A 20459-nucleotide genomic window follows, 5' to 3' on the forward strand; every position below is an offset into this window, starting at 1 on the left:
AAACCATCACTAAGCCAAGGACCATTTATTTCAGTTCCTCAGCAGATGTCTTCACACTTTTACGTAACTGGGACATGCAGACTTGATTCACCACAGGACAAACAGTGCTTGTTGGAGTGCTCCCCCATACACAGGCACCAGAGCTACAAAGGGGAACCTGATCAGTAAGGGGAGGGAAGTAAATGAAGATTAGGGAAGACATGATGACCCTCCATCAACCCCACACTCCATTTCTCACCTTTGAGTCAGAGTAATTTCTGTTTCTATGGTTAGACTACTGAAATTTGGAGAAAAGCCTGTTAGGTTCAAATCTGCAATTCACTAATTAATCCACTCCCTACAGATCAGTAACTTCAAGTGAAAAATAAATATCCTTCCTAAAGCCTATGCAGACACAGCTGACCAATTATTATAAATGTGTGAGATTTTTCTACCTCATCTGTGGCTATATTTATAGTCAGAGAAACTCCACTGAAAAAAGAGGATCAGCCATTCTCTTAAACAGTAACAACTTACCAGGCACTTTCCTTCTATTTGTATCCACTGCTTCTGTATTTACATGACACTTGTTCTTCTCATCCTAGTGAAAAATTTCTATCCCTCTGGGCTCCATAATCAGTTCCCCACCCGCAAACACAGGCAAAATATAAGATAATGAAGTTTTCAAATTTCCAAATTACAACAATTGCAAGAAACAAACAGCAGGTACTGTAACATTTTAGTGCAGCTAAATTTCTATTAAAAATAACACTATGTCAACAGAAGCCTTTTTATTTCCAAGTGTTCAAACTGTTATTACACATATGCCATTTAACTGTTTTTTATTTTAACATTAAGGTAATTACAGTTGAAGGGCTCATATTTCCAGTGGCCTTTCTGCACTGGATACCACCAAAGCAAAACATGAAACATTCCACATGGCTAACAACAGGACATTTCAATTACCAGAATTACAATCATCTTTTTTTTTTTTGCTAACAGATCACATACATACACAACCAGGGCCAATTTCTTTAAACGAAATATCAAAATTAGTACTGCATCTGTTTATTTTCAATATGAACATCTCTACATACAAGCAACATGGTACATGACAGTTTGATTATCACACATACAGTACTTTGGCAGCTCTTTGTTTTTTTCCCCTAAGCTCCACAATAGGCTTAATTTGTAAAACATATTGCTAATATGCCCTGCATAAACACCAAGAATCAAATGTACCTTTCTTTTGTCACCTAAATGGGAGAGGGAGCAGTGCTTTTATCTTGTATTACACAGCCTCGTCACACATGCAGAGTTTTCTTCCATGGACACTTCTACACATATCCTAACTAACACTGTCTGCAAGAAAAGAATCTGTGTTGGAAAAGGATTTGAATTTTCTTCTCAAATTAGCAAAACTACAGATGATTATATGACAAATCCCTACCACTTGTTTCAAAACAATACTGAATGTGTCACATTTTTATTGAGGTTACTTGCATATTACTGTCTTACAAGCCCAGCAGTTACCTGATCAACTCACCCCATTTCGCGTTCATTTGTGAAACTGACTTGTCTCTTTCAATACCTACTAATAACTAATAGTTCATGGTTAACAAATCTTTGAACATCTCTACCATCAATTTCCACATGAGAACTACTCACTATATTTAACTTTTTCACTTACTCTCCCCAAAAGAATTTTCATTTCCCACCTTCCTGAACACAATAGTACTGTACTCTAACACACAACTGTCATTCCAATGACCTATTAGCACAGTAATCTAAGTGATGACAATGTTCCCTCTAACATAACCATGTTCTTTAAAGTAGCCACTTGAAAGTTTTGAGGTAAAATGGATGAGATCTGGTTACAAAATTTCAGACTTAAAGGAACAAAATCACACATATATATATGGCAATAAAAAACACCGAGAACCTGTCTGTAGTGATAGGAAGCTATTTATTTCACTCACTCATCTGTGAAATTTTAGCAGCTATTTAATATTTATTCTATTTGGTCCAAATAGCCCTATATGTTGTTAAGAGCCACTCAAAAAAGAATGTTGTGCCCAAAACCACACCTGCTACCACAAACATCTCTTCACCCTTTTATTTAACCTCAAGCAGTTCTTAAAAATTTTAATTCCTGAGCTATACAAAAACAGATCTTAATTTTACTTGTAATATGTCAACAATGGGTAAGTTAAAAAGCAGGTGGAGACATGTGACATAGTATTTAAATTAATATGCACTCAATTTGATGAAGTCTCTCTTCCTCACCCTTTAATATTTGCATTGAATTATGAACTTTGCAGCATGGAAACACTGTGTATGGCACTTACAATGATGTCTGTAATATAAAGAGTGATATTAAAATGTTACATAACTAAACAAATAGTAAATCCTGTTTATCTATACAAAATTTAGAGACATTGTCGTCAAATGGGAAAACTACACCCAAACTATTTAAATTGGACATTTGCTAGTCTTGGAATGTCCTTTTTCATAAAGTTGTTTTATCTTCTTGCTTTGCTTAATTACATCAGAAAATGAACTCCTCCAATTCTGCTTCCATTTCTTCACTGTTATTACGTGCCAGCTAACTTTGACCTTTTACCATTAACTTCCACCCTGGTGCACCCCTCACATCTCCAAGTTCTGCATCACATTCTCTCTTCTTCTTTCCATTGTTTGTGACTCGGCATCACCAAGAAGCCTTTCCTCTGGGGCAGCATCTTGTGTAACAGGGCTTCCACGGGGCAGAGGCTTTTCTTCCCAGGAGGTACTGGGGCTGACCAGCCAAGCTTGCTGGGTCATGGTCCGCCGTGTACCGGGTAAGCTCCCTGTGTGCACTAAGCGCCTTCCGTACAAAGATAAACCAGCTGTGCACACGTAAGACACAGGAAGCAACCCGAGTTCTTCCAGACCGAGGGGTCTGGGCAGAAACATGACAATTTGGCTGCAGCAGTTTGAACCCTGTTTGATTGTTCAACCTGTGTTACAGTAGAATTTAAGCATCATTGTTTATGCAATACTCTCAAATTAACAAAAACTCTACAGACAGGTAAACCACTCCTTTTCTATCAAATAATTGGTTAGTACATGTTCCAGAATTAATTGAATGCAAACCTTGACAAGTGTACTAACTATTAACCACATTTGGAGCCTTTAAATATTGTCTTACTCTGAGGTATTTGTCTATTACTGTGGAAGTTAATGCTTCACATCTAAAGTCCAAGAAAAAAGGCTACTTGTATTTTCTAGCTCAAGCACACTATAGAAAAATGGGAAGAGAGAACACGTGGCTTGTGTTCAAGTGTTACTGTTTAGCATAATCCTTCATGCAAGTAATGCAAAGAAAGCTATATATTCAAGACTGTTTACATCTGAATAAATAGGGTAAATTAGCAAATACAGTATTGAAAGTTATCTACAAAAATGTGTTCTTCCAAGTATTTACTGTTTGTATCAAGTCTTAAAGCAGAAAGCTGCAGGGCAATACCAAAGAAAATGGAATTAAAGGAAAAATGCAAGTGAGGCATTTTAACAAATCCCCTCAGAAAACAAGTTCATATTAACTGTAAACTAAACTGAAATTAAAACAATGACTAAAGCTATTAGGTGGCCTTATCAGCAAACACCTTCAATCAAAAGGCCATAAACAAGTATGCTTTACATATTACTTGATTTGTTTATTTTACACCATGGGGTGAAAGCAACACAATTCCTTTTAGTAAAGTATACACAAATAGCCTCACTCAGAATACACTTTTAATGCACATAAAAAAAGTATTCATCTTACAAATTGTTTTGCAATCCAAATATACAATAGCTTGGAAAACAATATTTTAGAAAACTAAAGCCAATGTATAAAGACTACTTAATACAACTAAATGATAAAAGTTTTTGTATGGCTCTGTCTTTAGAGTTTTCTTACAGCATCATCAATATCAGAAATCTGTTCCTTCAGCTGGTTCCACTGTTCTGGATTTAAAGAAATACCTGAAAAGCATTAAAAATAAACACTTAAGCAACTTCAACCATCTTAGAAAGTGAAACTACCCACTTCCAACACTTCAGCTTAACTTCAGGTTATCTCTAGACAAGTTTACAAAGAAAATGTATGTAATTAATAATTGTACAAGTACTGGACTAAACATAGTGAAATACAACTGTGACCTTGACAGAAGGCAGTACAAAAGCCCTCGGTGATAAATACGAAGTCATTTGTATTCCTGTTGGTTCCTAAAAGCCATACCTACGTGGACAGGTATACTGTGCACTTTTCAAGTACTTTAATTCTGGGGGGCTTTCCCCCTTTTGTTTCTTAAAGCACTGTAAATAAAACATACTGTAAGTAACCTTCTGGAGAGACTCTATACCACTTGCTAGCATTCACAAACCAACATTTAAAGTTACTTTTTACTTCAAGTTCATTATGGTCTCTAGTGACGTTCAACCAATAATCATGCAGTATACCACAACCCATCTCCTCAATTCTAAATCTGATCTCATCTTCCTAATGCTTGAGTACAGGCACATTTTAATTTGTACTTTGGTCTATTCATTCTTCTCCTACAATTCTTACATCCACTCTGAAAAGTGCAGGCTTTTACTGTCTCATACCTTCTCCCGCTAAGCTCTTCCACTAGTTACCCCCTCTCCCCTCCCAATAATAGTTTTCTTTCATTGCTTTCTCCCTGAAGGTGGAGCAGGACCTGAAAACAGCTGAAATTTCAATGAAGTTGAATTCCATTTTTGGAGCTCATAGCCTTTTCCTTTCTTTTACCATCACTGTCTTGCCAGAGCACCACCACAATTTTAAGCAGCAAGCAGTGTGCATGGAGCTTCTCTAAGTAGTCTTCCACCAGTCTTTAGTGGGCAGGTTTCATCTGACACCAGGTCAGGTATGCTAACCATTATTAGGGGATTAAATGTGAAGACCTCCCTCAACCACAGACTACATGAACCACACAAAATTCAGACCTGCTGCTTTGAGACACTGACAGTAATTTAAAATGCTGGGTTCATTTTTGTTTTGTAACAAAATTTCAACTGCTCATAATGGTTTTGGGATAGCTAGATAACTAGCTTAGGAGTGTATCAAGGAAATATTAGACTCATATACTACATCAGATTGTTATTAATTTTATCGTAACAAAATTCAGACCCTTTTGTTGCATTGATAAACATTTCTATCTACATCATGTCGTTTTTGTCACTTAGCCCACCCATCAAATCTCATTGTAGCTTGCCATTGAAAGTCCATATACTATTGAATTCCACCTTGAAACACAGAACGTGAAGTCCTCAAAAAGTTAGAGTAACCGTTTTTGTTAACTAGAAACAACAAATCCAAAACAAGCAATTTTCCTGTAGAGCACCAGTATACCTGTTCATGCAAATCTATTCTCAGTGGTTATTTAAGAAATGTTGAAAACGCTTCTCAAACTTTCTAAATTACTGTTTACTGAGTGCTCCTGAACACATCAAAAGAATGTAACAAACCTTATGGTGGTTGAACATTAAATTTCTTTAAACTTTAAACTTAGCAGCCTCCAGTACATAAGGCTGGGGAAGAACTTTTTAAAACAGCATCTAGTGACAGGGCAAGAGTGAATGGCTTCAAACTGGAAAAGGATAGATTTAGGTTGGGTATTAGGAAGAAATTCTTTACTGTGGCAGTGGTGAGGCTCTAGCACAGGTGGCCAAGAGAAGCTGTGGATGTCCCATCCCTGGCAGTGTTCACAGCCAGGCTGGATGGGAGTCTGAGCAACCTGGTCTAGTGGAACATTTCCCTGCCCATGGCAGGCAAGGGGTTGAACAAGGTGATCTTCAAGGTCCCTTCCAACCCAAACACTCTGTGGTTCTGTGAATCCACAGGGCAGAATGCTTCATACTTACCTTTAACTGATGCTACACGAAAATGGACAAAAAGTAGGCTTTGCAGGGAGAAGTAACTTAACATTAAGCACAGCACTACTACTGCAGCTTTCCTTTCATCCACATCTTGAGACACAAAAGTTCTAAAATTGGTTCACAGTGAATGCTTGCCATGAGAAGCAACTGTGCAAATGGCAACTGGAGGTAATATGGCTTGTGCTGTGCTGCAGATTACAAACTTGGAGATATTTTCACCTCTGCTAAAATATTTGTTAACTTTTTCTTTTCAAAATTAGTCATATTAAATGTTTAGGTTGTTTTAATCTAAAATTTAATAGAAACTGAAGGACATGGCTGGTTTAACAAAATTAACATCTTAAAAATTATTAAATATCTTCGGTTAATTTGGAAATAAGAAATCCAACCATAATAGAGGAAATTCTGTTCATTACGTTACTTAACTGGGGAGGGGGAAAAGTATGGCTATGGTATAAACATGTTTATAACTCCCCTACCAAATGTGCTTGTATTTGACACCTTGCTTTCCATAAATCATGGAGGTCTGTTTAGGAAAACAGAATCAGGCCAACAGACTCACTTATGATTTTATCCATAATCTACACATAGAACTAATCCTTTGTAAAAATATAGATCATAAAGAAGGAAAAATACTACTCCAAAAATATCATGTAGCAACAGAGGAGAAAAATATTATGTAGGAAGTTCTACTGGAAAGTGCAGACCATGTTTTAATACAAAGTATTAAAGTAACATGAAGCAGAACACTACCTTTTCTGCCAGGCTTCATTTCACCTTCTTGATCCATCCAATATTCTCTAATATCAATTAAGACTTTCCCTTTAAAGTCCCGAACACTGACATACCTCATTTTGCCAATCTGTCAAAACACATATAAGAGTCTTTTAGGTATTTTACATATTAAGAGCATTCACTTTCCCCAGCAGCATTAGACTCTGACATGTGACACAGCACACTGCAGCTTATTTTAGACACCACAGAAACAACTAGATTAAAAACTTAATCCAGAGTAGTCAGTAGGCTAATAAGTAACGACTTAAAACTGGTTGAACATGCAATGCTCAATGAGAAAGTAGATCTCCTAGAATAAAAATACTTGTATTCTTTACATGCCTGCTTCTTACAAAAGTAATGAATTTACTGTTTTCTAAAATAAAATTTTTCATTTATTTTCAACAGTTCTAAACAAAGGAGGAAAAAGGGAGCTCTACTCCCAAATCTAAATTTTAGTCGATTCCACATGTAGAGAAAGTAAATTAGATATTCATCTTTCTTTCTTTTTTTTTTTTTTGGTGGAAGTTAGCCACCAACAGTCCCATGCCCACTTCCAAGTCCTTATGGGTACCTCACTGCATCATGTGTTCCAAAAAAATAGTCAAATCTTTTAGGTTTACCACCATGTATCACAGTATGAAATTTTGGACTTTGAATATTGGAATTCCACAATTTTTGCACCTGTGTTGTAACTGACTTACATGGGCACCTCTTTTTCTTTTTGGAGTGGAGTGTGGGGAAGTTCGGGAAGAAGCATACCACCACCCATGCAATATACTATATATTTGGGCTCATTAAAGATCTTTCCAAATATGATAAAAAAAACTATCTATTCACATAAATTCCAAGTATCAGGTGAATTTTAGAACCAGAAAGTAGGTAATTAAAACATAATCAAATACAATTCAATTCTAAGAAATTCTTAGAATTCTGCATGCACCTTCTGGATACATTTTATGAACAAAAAACAGATTCTAAGTACAACAACTTTAAAATAAAATACTCTCTTCCTGGCAAAACACTACCTTTCAGTTTCAACTTCCTTTATCTCTGCATGTTGTATTTTGATACAATTAAAGGAGGGCCCTAACACTTCTGGCCCAAAAACACTAGTTTTAAGTTTGGCCAGAATGACTGAAAACCTCTCCAATCAATTACACTAATTCACAGATGTTTAAGTCATATGATCTTATTTCACAAAATAGATAGAAAGATGAATACTTTATGTTGGCTTAAATAAATTTTTCTTCTTATGCAGATCATGCTGTAGACACCTAAAATTGATTTTAAAACAATTAGGACATATTTAGATAACATAAATTAGTAAAACATTACAATTTATAATACAGTATTTTTAACTGATAAAATGACAGTACAAATTTAAAATTCAAAACTAAAATTATGTTGAAAACGAAATAAGATAATGTTATGGCAGCTTAACTCTTTCAGACCAAATGTGGTACCATGCCCAAGTCCATCTGCACTCCTGGCAAAGAATATCCTAAATAACCTACATGAACAACATTTATTTGTTTTACCCTTAAATGCCCCAGTAACTCTGAAGGTCACCTCCAGAAACACCTTCAACCAGCAGCCCTCTGCAGCACCTTTCTTTTCCATGGCTATCAAAGAATATTAGTGCCTTGCCAAATAATTCCAGATTTGTCATAAGAAATAAAATCTAACTCAATATAGCAGATTACAGCTGCAAACACAGTAACAGGATAATCCTTGATTTTCAAGGACAAGACTCCACATCTTAATGCAACAGTGAGGGGCAATAATGCCAAGTTCACATTTACTCAATCAGTAGATCTACCTTAGATGGAAGCATTGCTCTGAAATTAAGTAAGATTTCACATCATGCCTACATTTCAGAATGTTTCCACTAAATTTCAGATATTTTGTTGAACTCTGTGCAAAAGCTGCCACTACTAAAATTTTTAAATAGGCTTCTAAAGTACAGTTCGAACAAACATTTAAGGATAAAGCGACGAAATCTAAATTTAACTAGTTAAATTATGTTTCTTGCTACTTACCTACCTGTAACACTTGTACAGGTTCATTTCTGAGTAATTCTTTTTTCATGTAATTGCTAATAATCCTAAGAACAATTTCACTGATTGAAGGTATTTTTGTATCTCTATAACCGGAAGAGCCTTCCAAGGGTTGCTGTACTGAGAATTAATTTTTTTCACATTGGCTGATATGGGGCTGTGTTTTGGATCTGTGCTGAACACAGTGATTGTAATACAGAGATGTTTTTGTTGCTGCTGAACAGAGCTTGCACACAGCAAAGTCTGAGAAGCAAAGTCTGCTTCTCAGACTGCCACGCTGGCAGGGAAGCTGGGGCTGCTTGGAAGAGTGGGAGAAGACACAGCCAGGACAGGTGACCCCAGCTGACCAAAGGGATATTCCAGACCCTATGGCATCATGGTCAGGATAGAAAGTGGAGGGAAGAAGAGGATGTTTGGCATGGTGACATATGTCTTCCCAAGTAACAGTCTGACGTGACAAGCCTTGCTCTCCTCCTGGGCATGGCTGAACACCTGCCTGCCTGTGGGAAGTGGTGAATTAACTCCTTGTTTTGCTTTGCTTGTGTGTGGCTTTTGCTTTTCCTGTTAAACTGTTTTTATCTCAACCCTTGGGTTTTCCAGCTTTTACCATTCCAAATCTCTCCCCAGACTCACTGTGGGGGGTGTGAGTGAGTGGCTGCCTGGGGCTTGGCTGCTGGCTGGGGTTAAAACACAACAGTCAGCATGGTTTATAGCAGAGTACTTAGTGCAGTTTAACCTTCACAGAGAAGTTAATACACTTTTTAATAAATACTATAGATCCTTAGATTTTATTACTCTATTAGCTTGCATAAATAAGAAAACATTAAAACAATTATTTCCAGGTTTCGTTTCTTAGAATAAAAAGCACTGAACTGCATCTCTGCTGCTTTCAGAGATATGCAACTGACTTCCTGTGTGAGTTTCAGCAAGCACTTTCTTCATCATTTTTCCTATTTCCAGTTTTTCTGGATTAAACTGTGTACCCACAGTCCAAGCATAAACAGCAAAAACCCCTCTCTCTTCCCTAGCCAGTAACCATATGTAAGGCATCACAAGCAGCAAAAGACTCCTGTAAACAGCGAGATCTGCAACAAAGCAAATTGTGAAATGCATCGGTGACCACCTAAGTTTCATAATTAGTGTGCTAAACCAATCACAGTTTCAGAGTATCATAAATTTATATGTTTATCTTCTTTCAGGAGCCTATGATAAGGTCACTGGGAAATTACCCTGGAAAAATCAAGGAACTCATTTCTCACAAGTCAAAAACCAATTACGGTCAAAACTCAAAAAAAAAATGGGGGGTGGTTGGGAGGTGGACAGCACAACACAGAGATGACTTCTGAAGTAACAATTTCAGTCAAATGCATGATCATGCAATGGGGTTCTGCTCTGGGTAGTCATTAATGCATCCTGACAAACCTTATCCAAATCAGGCATAGGTGGATGATAGGATTAGTCAAACTACCAAAGCACATGGTGCAGAGCTCAGGCTGGCTTGAAGCCACAGACAGAATCTATACATCAAGGCTAAACCCTTCCACATTAACACAAATAATGCCTGTCCTTAGGGCCTTGAGTAATACATCACACATGGAAGTAACAAATTTCTGCATCCTAACAGCACACAAATCCTTTATCAAATTACAGAGTATACTAGGTTCCCTGTAAAACCTAATAAGGCCATGACATGTAAATACATAAAATACACCTTTCCTCTCACACTGAACAGATTTTCTTCTATGTACATGAAGACTATGCTTCATAAGTAGTTGCAAAAAAAGCATTACACAAACAATCTCAAATAAAAATGTAAAATGTATGCACTTATGAAAATGCTGAATTTTCTTAACACAGCAGTAACAATGATCTCTATATTAAGGGTATCTGTATGCTTCAAGAACAGAGCCTGAGGGTGTAGAACAACAAAACTTAGTTTCACATAATTTGCAGCCACCCCCACACACAATATGGACACCATAGAACTTGTGACTATCCTATGAATGCTTTACAATCTGATTTCTTTCAGCTGAAGCCACAATTGTAAAGTTATACTGCAGAGTCACTGTCACATCAGAGATCATTTTACTGCCACGGGAGAGAAACTACAGAAAAGAGTTTCTAGTATCACTAAGAGCCCTAGAACAAACAAAACTATATCTAAAAAATTAACAAGCATGCCCCCCTGGGGAGGGGGGAAGAAGGGGGAGTATCCTCCGACCTAATGTAGTTTTATTTCTATGCTAAAACATTTACATGTTAGTTACTGCACAGAATTTGATGTATACTACAAAAACAGACAATGCTTCACCTTAACAATGAGTAATCTAAAAAATATTTTATTGATTACCTAAAAGGCAGGCACACTGGATAACACTGATGTTTTAGGTCAAGGTGATATTCAAAGACCTGTATTCCACTCAATACCAGAAGAACCCTGTTCTTATCAGACTAATACGAGTCTTCTACTGTCTGTTTTTAGTAACTTTTTATTATCTTAGGTCAAAAAGGCTTCAAGAAACCAGAGCATGCATACTTTCATTTTTATTTGCAAAGGTCTGGGTGTTTTTCATCAGAGGAACACTTAAAATTTTCAGTTTTCTCCAAGGCTGGAACTTCTGAACTTACTATAAACATAGTGGTTGGAATTTCTGAACTTACTACAAACACAGCATTAAGCTTATACATAGCTCTTTATAAAGTTCTAACTGCAGTTTACCTCATAAGCTGTAGAATTCACTATCTCATTTTTCCTACAGGGTTCAAAGTATGCCCAAGCAGAACTAAAAATATTATACACTTCCTTCAATAGGGAAGTACAGACATAGCTTTTAAGTGAAGCTCTCCCTCCTAAACATAAGAGTAAATTAAGAATTGAGACATTAAAAATAACTGTCCAGTATCACAGTATCAGTTAAGCAGGTCTTCTCCCCAGAATAAGACTTTTCTTCTCCCGTACCACTTTGCACAACTATAGCCCAGAACCATTTCATTTACATTACTCTGTGCTTGGGTCATGTCATTAGGCACCTTTCCCATACCCCTTTACAAATGTGAGAACAGAAGTCTCAAGAATTTACGCTCCTTTCCAGCCAGCTAGTCAGAGACCTTTAACAGATCTTGATTCACACCCCTAGACCAGTTAATTCTGGGGTGTGTATCAGTTCTCAGCACACACTGCTGTCTCAGCTGACTCAGGGAACTGCAATAACCTGAATTCACAAATGTATCTTTCTCCTGAAAAACAGTCATCTCATCTTAAGAACAGGGCAATGCCAAAAATTACTGTCTTTATGGATGTGCAGTGATAAAACCCTACATCATAACATAAAGGAACAAACAAAACTTATCCCAAGATGCTGTCTTACAGTACAGGAAACAAGCTGCCCTTGACCTAGTTAAATAGGAATGAAGAGTCCACACTTTGTTTCCAAGAACGTTTCTTTAACAAGACCCCTGATTAAAAAAATATTTCCATGTAGATATAAAACTGATCTAGTATTTCAAGTATACTCATGGTAAGTGCTGTATTTACTGACGAAATGACTACCCAGATCTACAAGGAGCAAAGTCGTGAGAATTAGATCAATTGCTACAACTCAGATTCTTTTACTCTGCTGAAACCCAACCATGCTTTTCTGAGCAGCTCATCTGCATGCGAGCATCATCATCCCCTTCGGCCAAGGATTCCGGAGGCCAAGCACTATGCTGTCAAGAAATTCAGATCACCTCATAAAATTTATACAGCATATGATGTAACATGTTACCTTAACCATGCTTTATGAGTCATCAATTTTACCTGAAACATATTCTCATCTCTGTTACTGCTTTGCTTAGAAGAAGCTGCACCTTTTGAACTCTCACCAGTCTTTTGTTTCTTTACAGGTTTTTCTGAAGTCACTTGCTTTTTCCGTTTTGCCTTGGAGCAAAATAAAAAAAGAAAAGCATGAGCCACAATCACTCAGTATGTTACAGGTAAGTTAATATTTTATGTCACAGACTACTACCAAGCAATGCTCATTATCACCTTCCTGCTGTAACGGCAGAATCCAATACTGTATATTCAGACTAGAATAAAAAAAACCCCAAAACCTTCAAAATGGACCCAATTCTGTTCTCAGTGACATTTACCATAATACTTTGGCTTTAAGGAGAATTTAGTCAGATCAAAATAAACTTCAAAAATCTTTCTCTTTCTGCACAGTAACATTGTCAGTTCAGTAGTTTTAATAAAATATTTAAGTCTGATGGAAACAGCACCTTTTTTTTCCCTCTAAACAGAACAAACAATGCAGAACAGCTTGCAACACCTCCATAAAAGGAAAAAACATAGATAAGATAATGAATAGAGGATCTAGAAACCACCTCTATCAGACAAGCGTTTTTTAAATAAGCATCCAATCACTGCCCATAGCATGATAAATTATGCAACTTTTAAAAGCATTCACACGATATCATGTGTAAATAAGATTACCCAGAGAAGCTACAAAGTTACTATTTCCACTCACGTACAAATAGGATACCAAACCTCTTCACGTACTGTGTTCCCTTAAAAGACCTGGTGTCTGTGTTACCACCTATCATTTCTTAAAAAGATAAATTCACTATAAACCAGACAAATTCTAGTTTACCTGCCAATGACTGGCAGATCAATACAAACTTCGAACTTAAATAAATATTAAAATTAAACAGGCACATTCCATTTAGAACAGATGAGTAAAAACTTATCAACTCAAAGACATTCAGGTTGGCTCAGCTTTTAACCGAAAAACTAGTAGATGGAATTACAGGAAATAAAAGAAAATGAAGCAGAGAAAAAAACCATACAAACAAGATAAGCAAGTGACACAAATAATACAGGGCACGCGCAGATTTTTGTTATGGAGGAGTAATCCAGATATTAAAAAGGATGCGGGTGGCTGTGGGCATGTTCTCAAACTAAGTCCAAATTCTTGCCACTACAGCAGCTTACACAGAAGCCTTCAGAAGCTAGCCACAAAGCAGCAAAGAACTGCAGGGAACTTGTAATTATCATATGGAATGGCATGAAGAAAAAAACTTTTCTTCAGGGCGAAAATTATGCAATCCACCCAAACTTGGAAGGTGGGTTGTTTGGTTTTTGTTGTCATTGCTGAGGTGGGTGGGTAGAACAGAAAGTTTCTTAAAGTGTCTAATAAATCATATGAAATGGCATGCATGTTGTGACATAATGTTCACCTAATTCCTTAACCCCAGCCTGAAACAAGAGTTAATACAGTAATGAACTGTATATAATGTTCACCTTTTTGTCAACTTCGCTATCTGAATCACTCGCAGATGAGCTTGAAGATACAAGTTCCTTTGATTTAGGCATTCTGGGAAAAGAAAAACAACATGAGAACACTATATAAGGAATGACAGTCCATTTTGGCTGGAAAGCAACCTTCAAACCTGTTTGTACTGGTTCATCTTCAAGCCCTCCTAAAAAATTTTCTGCCTTTTCATTTATTGCAGATGCTATATTAAGCACTCTTCCCTCTCATATCTCTTCCCCTTTTTGCTGCAACTGCATTAAAACATACTTAGAGCACATTAAATGCAGTGGTTTGGCTTCTGGTCTACAGCAGAACAATTTTTCACAATTTTCACATATCCCCGGACATGGCAAAATCCACAACGTAAAAAACACAAATCGGGATTCAGAAAGCTGAATCCTTTCTATTACAGCCACAAATATAAATCATTAATGCCCCAGCAATATCTATACTCTGACATGGGCTTTTCACCCAGATGGATTTTCAAGCAACATGCTGCACAATCATCACACACGTGATGCTCAAGCTCCCACCAATAATCTAACAGACTGAAATACACCTCAATTACAGTGAGCTACAGCACTGCAATTAGTATTTCCACTGCAGCTTCAACACATCAGCCACTGGAGCCTATTAATTCGCCAGACAAGCGGGCATTCAGCATTCCTTGAATGCATGCTGCCAGGTGTCCTTGCACGTCATCCTAGTATGCAAACATGTGGTTAGAAATATAGCGGTTGCACATCTTCCCTGTTACTAGAAACTTTGTAGCAAATATACAGCTCATTTGTTCTTTCCGAATAAAATTAACCATCTCAAAAAAATGTATAATACGAACTTCAAGTAGGAAAGGCCAAAAATAGAGTATCTCAGGAAAGAAAAAAAAAAAAAAAAAGGAGTAACAGCGTTCTTAAACAGGCAGTGAAAAAAAACCAACCCCACATATGCAAATGGAAAAAAAAAAAAACCCAACCTAAAGAAAACAACCAAACCGGAGTCCAAACAATGCTAATGGATCAACGTGGTTCTAAAGTAGGGCAAGACCTGTGGTAATGGCTTGAGGCACAAGGACGGAAGCTGCAGCACTGCACAGGATACAGGGGTGTGAAGAAGCACACACAAGCCACACTCTAGGATGGAGACAAGAGGAGCGCTGGAATGGGACAAGGTGAAAATAAGCAAACGGGTGACCCCGACTCGGCGAGCCGAACGATGTTTCGCGGGGATGACCCCGGGGTCCGCACGAGAAGGAGGAAGGAACATGGAGGAGGGTGTGGGCAGAAACTGGACGAAAAGGGGATGTGGGGTGGTGGGTGCTCCCCGGGAGAGGCTGAGTGTGAGGAGACACAGCAGCGCCGGCGAGGGGCAGGGGATGAGCCAGGCCAAGGGAAAGCAAGGAAAGGTAAGGAAAGGAAGGCGAGCCGGGAACTCCAGGTAGGCGTATCCCAGCCGCCATTTTCCTCCCCTACTCCTCTTTTCCACGGCTCGCGTCGCCCCCCAGGAAAGGAGCCGAGACCTGAACAAGGATGGGGGCGAGCGGGTGGGCAAGCCAGAACACCCAAGTCTTCCCAGGGCAGGGCGGCAGCAAAGGGGCTGCGGGCTATCCACGGTGGGGCGGAGAAAAGGGCAGCAGGGAAAGCAGCGGGCCGGGGGTCGCCGGCGGGCCGGGTCCGCTCCCGGCGCGGGGGGAGCGCGGCCGGGCGCCATCTTCTCCCTCAGTCAGACGCCGTGCCCCCCAACATGGCAGCTCCCCCTCGGCAGCAGCGGTTCGCTCCTCCCGTCCCACAGCGGGGTATCCCTCCCGCTGGGCACGGCGAGCACTCGAGGAACAAGGGGAAGCCTCGCCTCGGCGCCGCCCGGCTGCGGCCGCCCCGATCGGGCCGCGATGTGCCGCGGTGGGGGCCGTGGGAAGGGGCGCGCGGGAGAAAATGGCGGCGTGGCGGGGGCGCGCGGGGCACCGAGCACTCACGTCCTGCTCCGCGCGTGGCTCCTCCGCACCGCACGGCGACACAGGCGGAACTGACGCGGCTCGGAACGCCCGCCCCGGGCCGCTCACGTGGAGGCGGCGGGCAGCTTTAAAGGGGACGCGGGCCTTTGTCCCTGACGTCGCTCGTTCCCGCCTCCGCTGAGGGGGGTGGGCGTGGGACCGCAGTGCTGTAAAGGAGCTCTTAGGGGATCGCAGAGAATCCCAAATTGGCGGAGTTCCACCGGAAACATCGGATCGAACTCCTGGCCTTGCACCGGACAGCGCAAGAGTCAGCATGTACCTGAGAGCGTTGTCCGAACACTTCTTGGTGCTGTGACCAGCTGCCGGGGAGCCTTTTCTAGTGCCCAAACACATTTTCCTGTAGACTGCGACAGACATTAAGAAGAATTTCTTCACAGAAACCATTAGCCACTGGAATGGGCTGCCCCACGGTGTGGTGGAGTCACTGTCCCTGGAGATGTTTAAGGAAAGACTGGGCATGGCACATGCTGCCGTGGTCTGGTTGGCGCGGGGTTGGGTCAGAGGTTGAACTCGACGGTCTCAGAGGTCTTTTCCAAATTGATTCTGTGGTTCTCTGAAGTCTCCCCTCAATCTCCTCTAGGCCGAAAAAAAAAAAAACAAAAAACAAACATAAAAACCCCAAACCCAAAATAATTCACAAGTAGCAGGGGTTTTTGACGTGCTGCAGCGGTTCCTGGATGCCGCCCGGAGCCGCGGGGGCAGCGGCGTGTGGCGGCGTGTGGCTGCGGTGGCTCTGCACAGAGAAACCACACACCTGGGGCGCCTCTCGGGAACCCCTGCTGATGGTTCCGCTGCTGGTGGTTCCCTTTCTGCCACCAGGTCTCCTTTCCGCCACCGGTGACCTGGGTTTCTTTGTCTTACCGCAGGGCTGTGCAGCCGGGGACCAGGGAGCATCAGAGCACACCCGTCCTGCCAGGCTGAAGCGCCGCGGATGGAAGGTTAAAGCAGCCTCAGCGCCTCTTTTAAACGCCTACTCTTTAAAAACTGTCCAAGCAAATAAGGATCTTGAAAACATGTTGACAATGTTGCTTTCTTCTGTAGCGTGTTCACACCGGGATGCATCCCGAGAGCCGTGCTGAGGAGGACTTGACAAGGCCTAGTTCATCTAAAGGAGTTCTGCTTCTGAGACACACCGAAAGGGAAGGGAGGTGAGGAAAGAGCCCTCTGCCCTCAGTTTTGTGAGGAGAGACTTTTAGCAGCCTTTGCAGACTGTAATAGGCCAGTCATGCAATCGGAGCACGAAGTGGCTTCATGTTGTGTCTTCTGTGTTACCTGTTCGAACTTTTCAGTTTATTATGAGAGTTACTAACATTAAAATATGGTTATAATTCACACAAAACTAACCTGGCTTATTATTTGCTGATTGTTTGCAGCAATAGGTCATGTAGTTGTGTTGTGAGCAGTGACAATCCTTGAGACACCCAATACCAGTTCAGTTTAGTCCTCTTCTCCTTCTTAGTTACTCTAGACTTATGCTTTTGCTACCACGTGGGTGCAAGCCTTTGGTACAAAGTGCAAGCAAGCTGTAAGAAATAGGAAGTGGACTGTTATTCCAATCCTAGCTTTCAGACAAAGCTGGTGCAGGCAGCGAGTGAGGTAGTGGCTGATCAGCCTCCATGGTTTCAATAACACCTATTAATAAAGTGTTTAAAATCAAAGGTGTTTGCTTTTTTTTTTAATTGCAAAGATCTATGTTTGTTAGTATAGGCCAGAAGGGCAAACATCATTTTTTGATAGGGGATAATTCCCCAAATTCAGCATAAGCAGCTGCAAATCCTAAGCAGTGTTTCTGAAAAAGTACTTAAAGGAGGTGGGCAGAGGTTTTTAGAGGGGATCCATGAGGTCCCTAAAGGCCTCATCATGAAGTAAACTGGCTTTTGATGAGAGAAGTGGCTTTCACTTCTTCACCTTAATAGCAGGAAAATAGGAAGGACATACCAGAAAGAGGAAGTGTACTCATCTAAATAATCCTTGGTAACTTGCAGTTTCACAGTGTCATGTAGGTCACAAAATGAAAAGAAAAACAGAAAAATACACAATTCTTTCAACATATCTGACCTCTGGAACATAAAAATATGGATTTTTATATAGGAATATAAGCACAGTAAATCACATGCAGTCAATATAGTAATTATCACCACTGCACAGACACCAGCCTTGTCAAGCCATGTAATTGTGAAAGATGGACAGATGATATTGTAATTCCAACGAAATTACAACTTGCTTAATTCCAACAAAAAAAAATTAAAGAATCCCCAAAAAACCCAACAACCAACCCCCAAAAATCTCCAAATAAGGAATATTAATCTGTAAAAAAACATAGTTACTCTTTTCAACTAACTTTCTCTAACTTTTCATGTTAGAAGCACAATGAGCGTTCAGGTATTTGTAATCCCTGTATGCCTTGCTTTCTTACAGGTCAACACTTGGTACACAAAGAATGTTCAGGTTTTAATAAAATCATTAAGGAATTGTTCATTCAAATAAACAATTATTTATATGTTTTTAATAAAGTCTTTTAGCCTTGACATAAATCTAGCTGACTAAAACAAACATTTTCTGCTGGCTCTTAATGAGTTAATTTCTCCCACCTGCAGCATTTCCTCCAGAGCAAGCACCAAGTTTATTTTTACAGCTGAATTCCTAAATAACAGGTCAGTGAGGGGAAGATTTGCCGCAACTGGGGATTTCATATTCTTCTTTTCAGTAATGATACATTTCTTTGAGAAATACTATGGTTACTGAGTGTAGCGGCTGTTTGAGCTTTTGGTGAATTGCCCTCACTATATTTTATTGTACTTAGAAAAGAAGAAAGCTGCTAAGAAAAAATGCTGGCTTTAGAACAGTGGGAAAGGAGCCATAATTTTTCCAAGGTAAACCTCTGCTGTTACCTTCTGACTGAGTCATCTATCCCCCCAAGGGGTATAGTTCACTTTCGGAGCTCTTAAAATAGACTTTTGTAATGGGTTTGTTCCTTCATCAGACACTTTCCTTCTGTAGCTGCCTTAAAAGGGCTTAAATTCTTCTAGTTACTGCCTGATTGCCTCATTTCATATCCCACATGTCTTCGGCAGAGAAGAGTGTTGAAGCATTATTTTTTTCTTCGGTAATAAATTTTAGCATGCAGATTTGAATGGGAATGCTGAAAAATATACACTTGTGCTTCTGATTACGTAGCAATTACAAACTGCAATGGGTGACTCCTTTGGTTAGAAATAGAACTAGCAGGAAAAGCATTTTGGGGCAAATCTAAAGAGGGACAGTTTTTAAAGCTTTGGTGTTCTGTGCTTACTAGCTTAAAAGATGCAAGGAGAAATCTGCTGTGAAAGGGAAGGTTAGCTTGTAAGATGGAGAATAGTTTTATTAAAGTGTCAGGAAAGAGTAAGAGTTGCTACTACACGTTATTTTTGCTTGTGGAATTGGAACTGGTTTGTTTCTCATGTGTATCATGTAATTTGAGTTTGCATGAATACTTGCATAACTTCCTCTTATGTTTGGGAAGTGGGGTTTTTTATGTTGCAATTTGTAACCTAAACACTAATAACTTCCAGCTGTGGTTTAATAAATTGCTTTATATGTTTTAATATGTCTGTTGTTATACTCACTGTGCAATGTCTAAACCCTGTTGTTAAAAATAATATTTTTTTGCTTTAATAATTCAAAAATGTGGGGTCTTTGTCTTTACAGTTTAAAAAAAAATGAAATTTCACTTTAAAAGAAGAAAGTTGATCAGCTGGTGAATGCCTTGTCTTTCTAGCTATCTGAAATAATTTCCCGGTGAGAAGATAGCATTGGACTCTGTATGCTGATTGTAAATCTTCTTCTATCGAGAGCATTTTCAAAGGGAGCACTAAGTATTAAATTACCTTTTCAGGAAATAAAAGAGTGGCTTTTGTTAACATGGTCTGTTCTGTGTTGGAAAGCTTTAACCTTGTGCTGCGTGGCCCTGCCCTCTGGTGGGCACGCAGAGTCTGGCTGAGAGCCTGCTTTTACGTCAACTGAAAGGTTGCCTCCAAGAAATCTTACCTAATCTCACTTAGCGAATCTAGAAATTTAAGAACATTTCGTTTTCCCCATTGTGTTTCAACCACAGTTATGCAGTCCTGTGGCTGCAGCAGAGACATGTATCTCGGGACATGGAAGTAAAATAGTAGGATTGATAACACTGCATGTTATTATGGTACTTTATTCTTCTCACCATATTTCGGAGATCTCTTCTCACACAGTTGAAATGAAGGTTGAAAATGTATTTTTCTGAATGCTAGCTTGCTTGCCATTTTTGTCTGTGATATTTTTAGACACTTTGAACTTTGCACGGATAGAGTATCTGTTGTATTTAATCCCAAATTAAAGATCTGTGTTCCAGCTTACATTTTCATTCTGGAACTTCTTGGCTGTTCTTCTGTAATCTTAATAGGA

At 39.5% G+C, this 20459-nt stretch overlaps 2 protein-coding genes across 8 annotated transcripts; one reads left to right on the forward strand and one right to left on the reverse strand.

Annotated features, from left to right (window-relative positions):
• Positions 1-755: 755 nt before the first annotated feature.
• SUB1 (SUB1 regulator of transcription) lies at positions 756-16142 on the reverse strand. Of its 5 annotated transcripts, XM_085043748.1 has the most exons (6): positions 16002-16033; positions 15077-15185; positions 14020-14092; positions 12538-12657; positions 6658-6766; positions 756-3987 (listed from the first exon to the last, which is right to left on the reverse strand). In XM_085043748.1, exons 3-6 carry the CDS (start codon positions 14089-14091, stop codon positions 3908-3910), a joined length of 381 nt encoding a protein of 126 aa, XP_084899874.1. In that variant the 5' UTR covers position 14092; positions 15077-15185; positions 16002-16033; the 3' UTR covers positions 756-3907. The 5 variants fall into 5 exon arrangements, with proteins under 5 accessions (XP_084899874.1, XP_084899872.1, XP_084899870.1 ...); XM_085043746.1 differs by lacking the exon at positions 15077-15185 and having other exon boundaries at positions 16002-16142; XM_085043744.1 differs by lacking the exons at positions 15077-15185; positions 16002-16033 and adding an exon at positions 15549-15883.
• Positions 15182-18223, forward strand: LOC146425099 (uncharacterized). 3 transcript variants are annotated; one of them, XM_085043749.1, is made up of 3 exons: positions 15182-15572; positions 16907-16978; positions 17082-18223. In XM_085043749.1, the coding sequence occupies exons 1-3, from the start codon at positions 15191-15193 to the stop codon at positions 17117-17119; spliced, it is 492 nt and encodes a 163-aa protein (XP_084899875.1). In that variant the 5' UTR covers positions 15182-15190; the 3' UTR covers positions 17120-18223. The 3 variants fall into 3 exon arrangements, 1 of the variants encoding a protein (XP_084899875.1); XR_014847111.1 differs by lacking the exon at positions 15182-15572 and adding an exon at positions 16151-16287; XR_014847110.1 differs by lacking the exon at positions 15182-15572 and adding an exon at positions 16224-16450.
• The last annotated feature ends 2236 nt before the right edge of the window (positions 18224-20459 follow it).

The sequence above is a fragment of the Lichenostomus cassidix genome, chromosome Z (genome assembly GCF_008360975.1).
Source record: "Lichenostomus cassidix isolate B80296 chromosome Z, HeHo_3.0, whole genome shotgun sequence".
Taxonomy (NCBI): Eukaryota; Metazoa; Chordata; class Aves; order Passeriformes; family Meliphagidae; genus Lichenostomus; species Lichenostomus cassidix.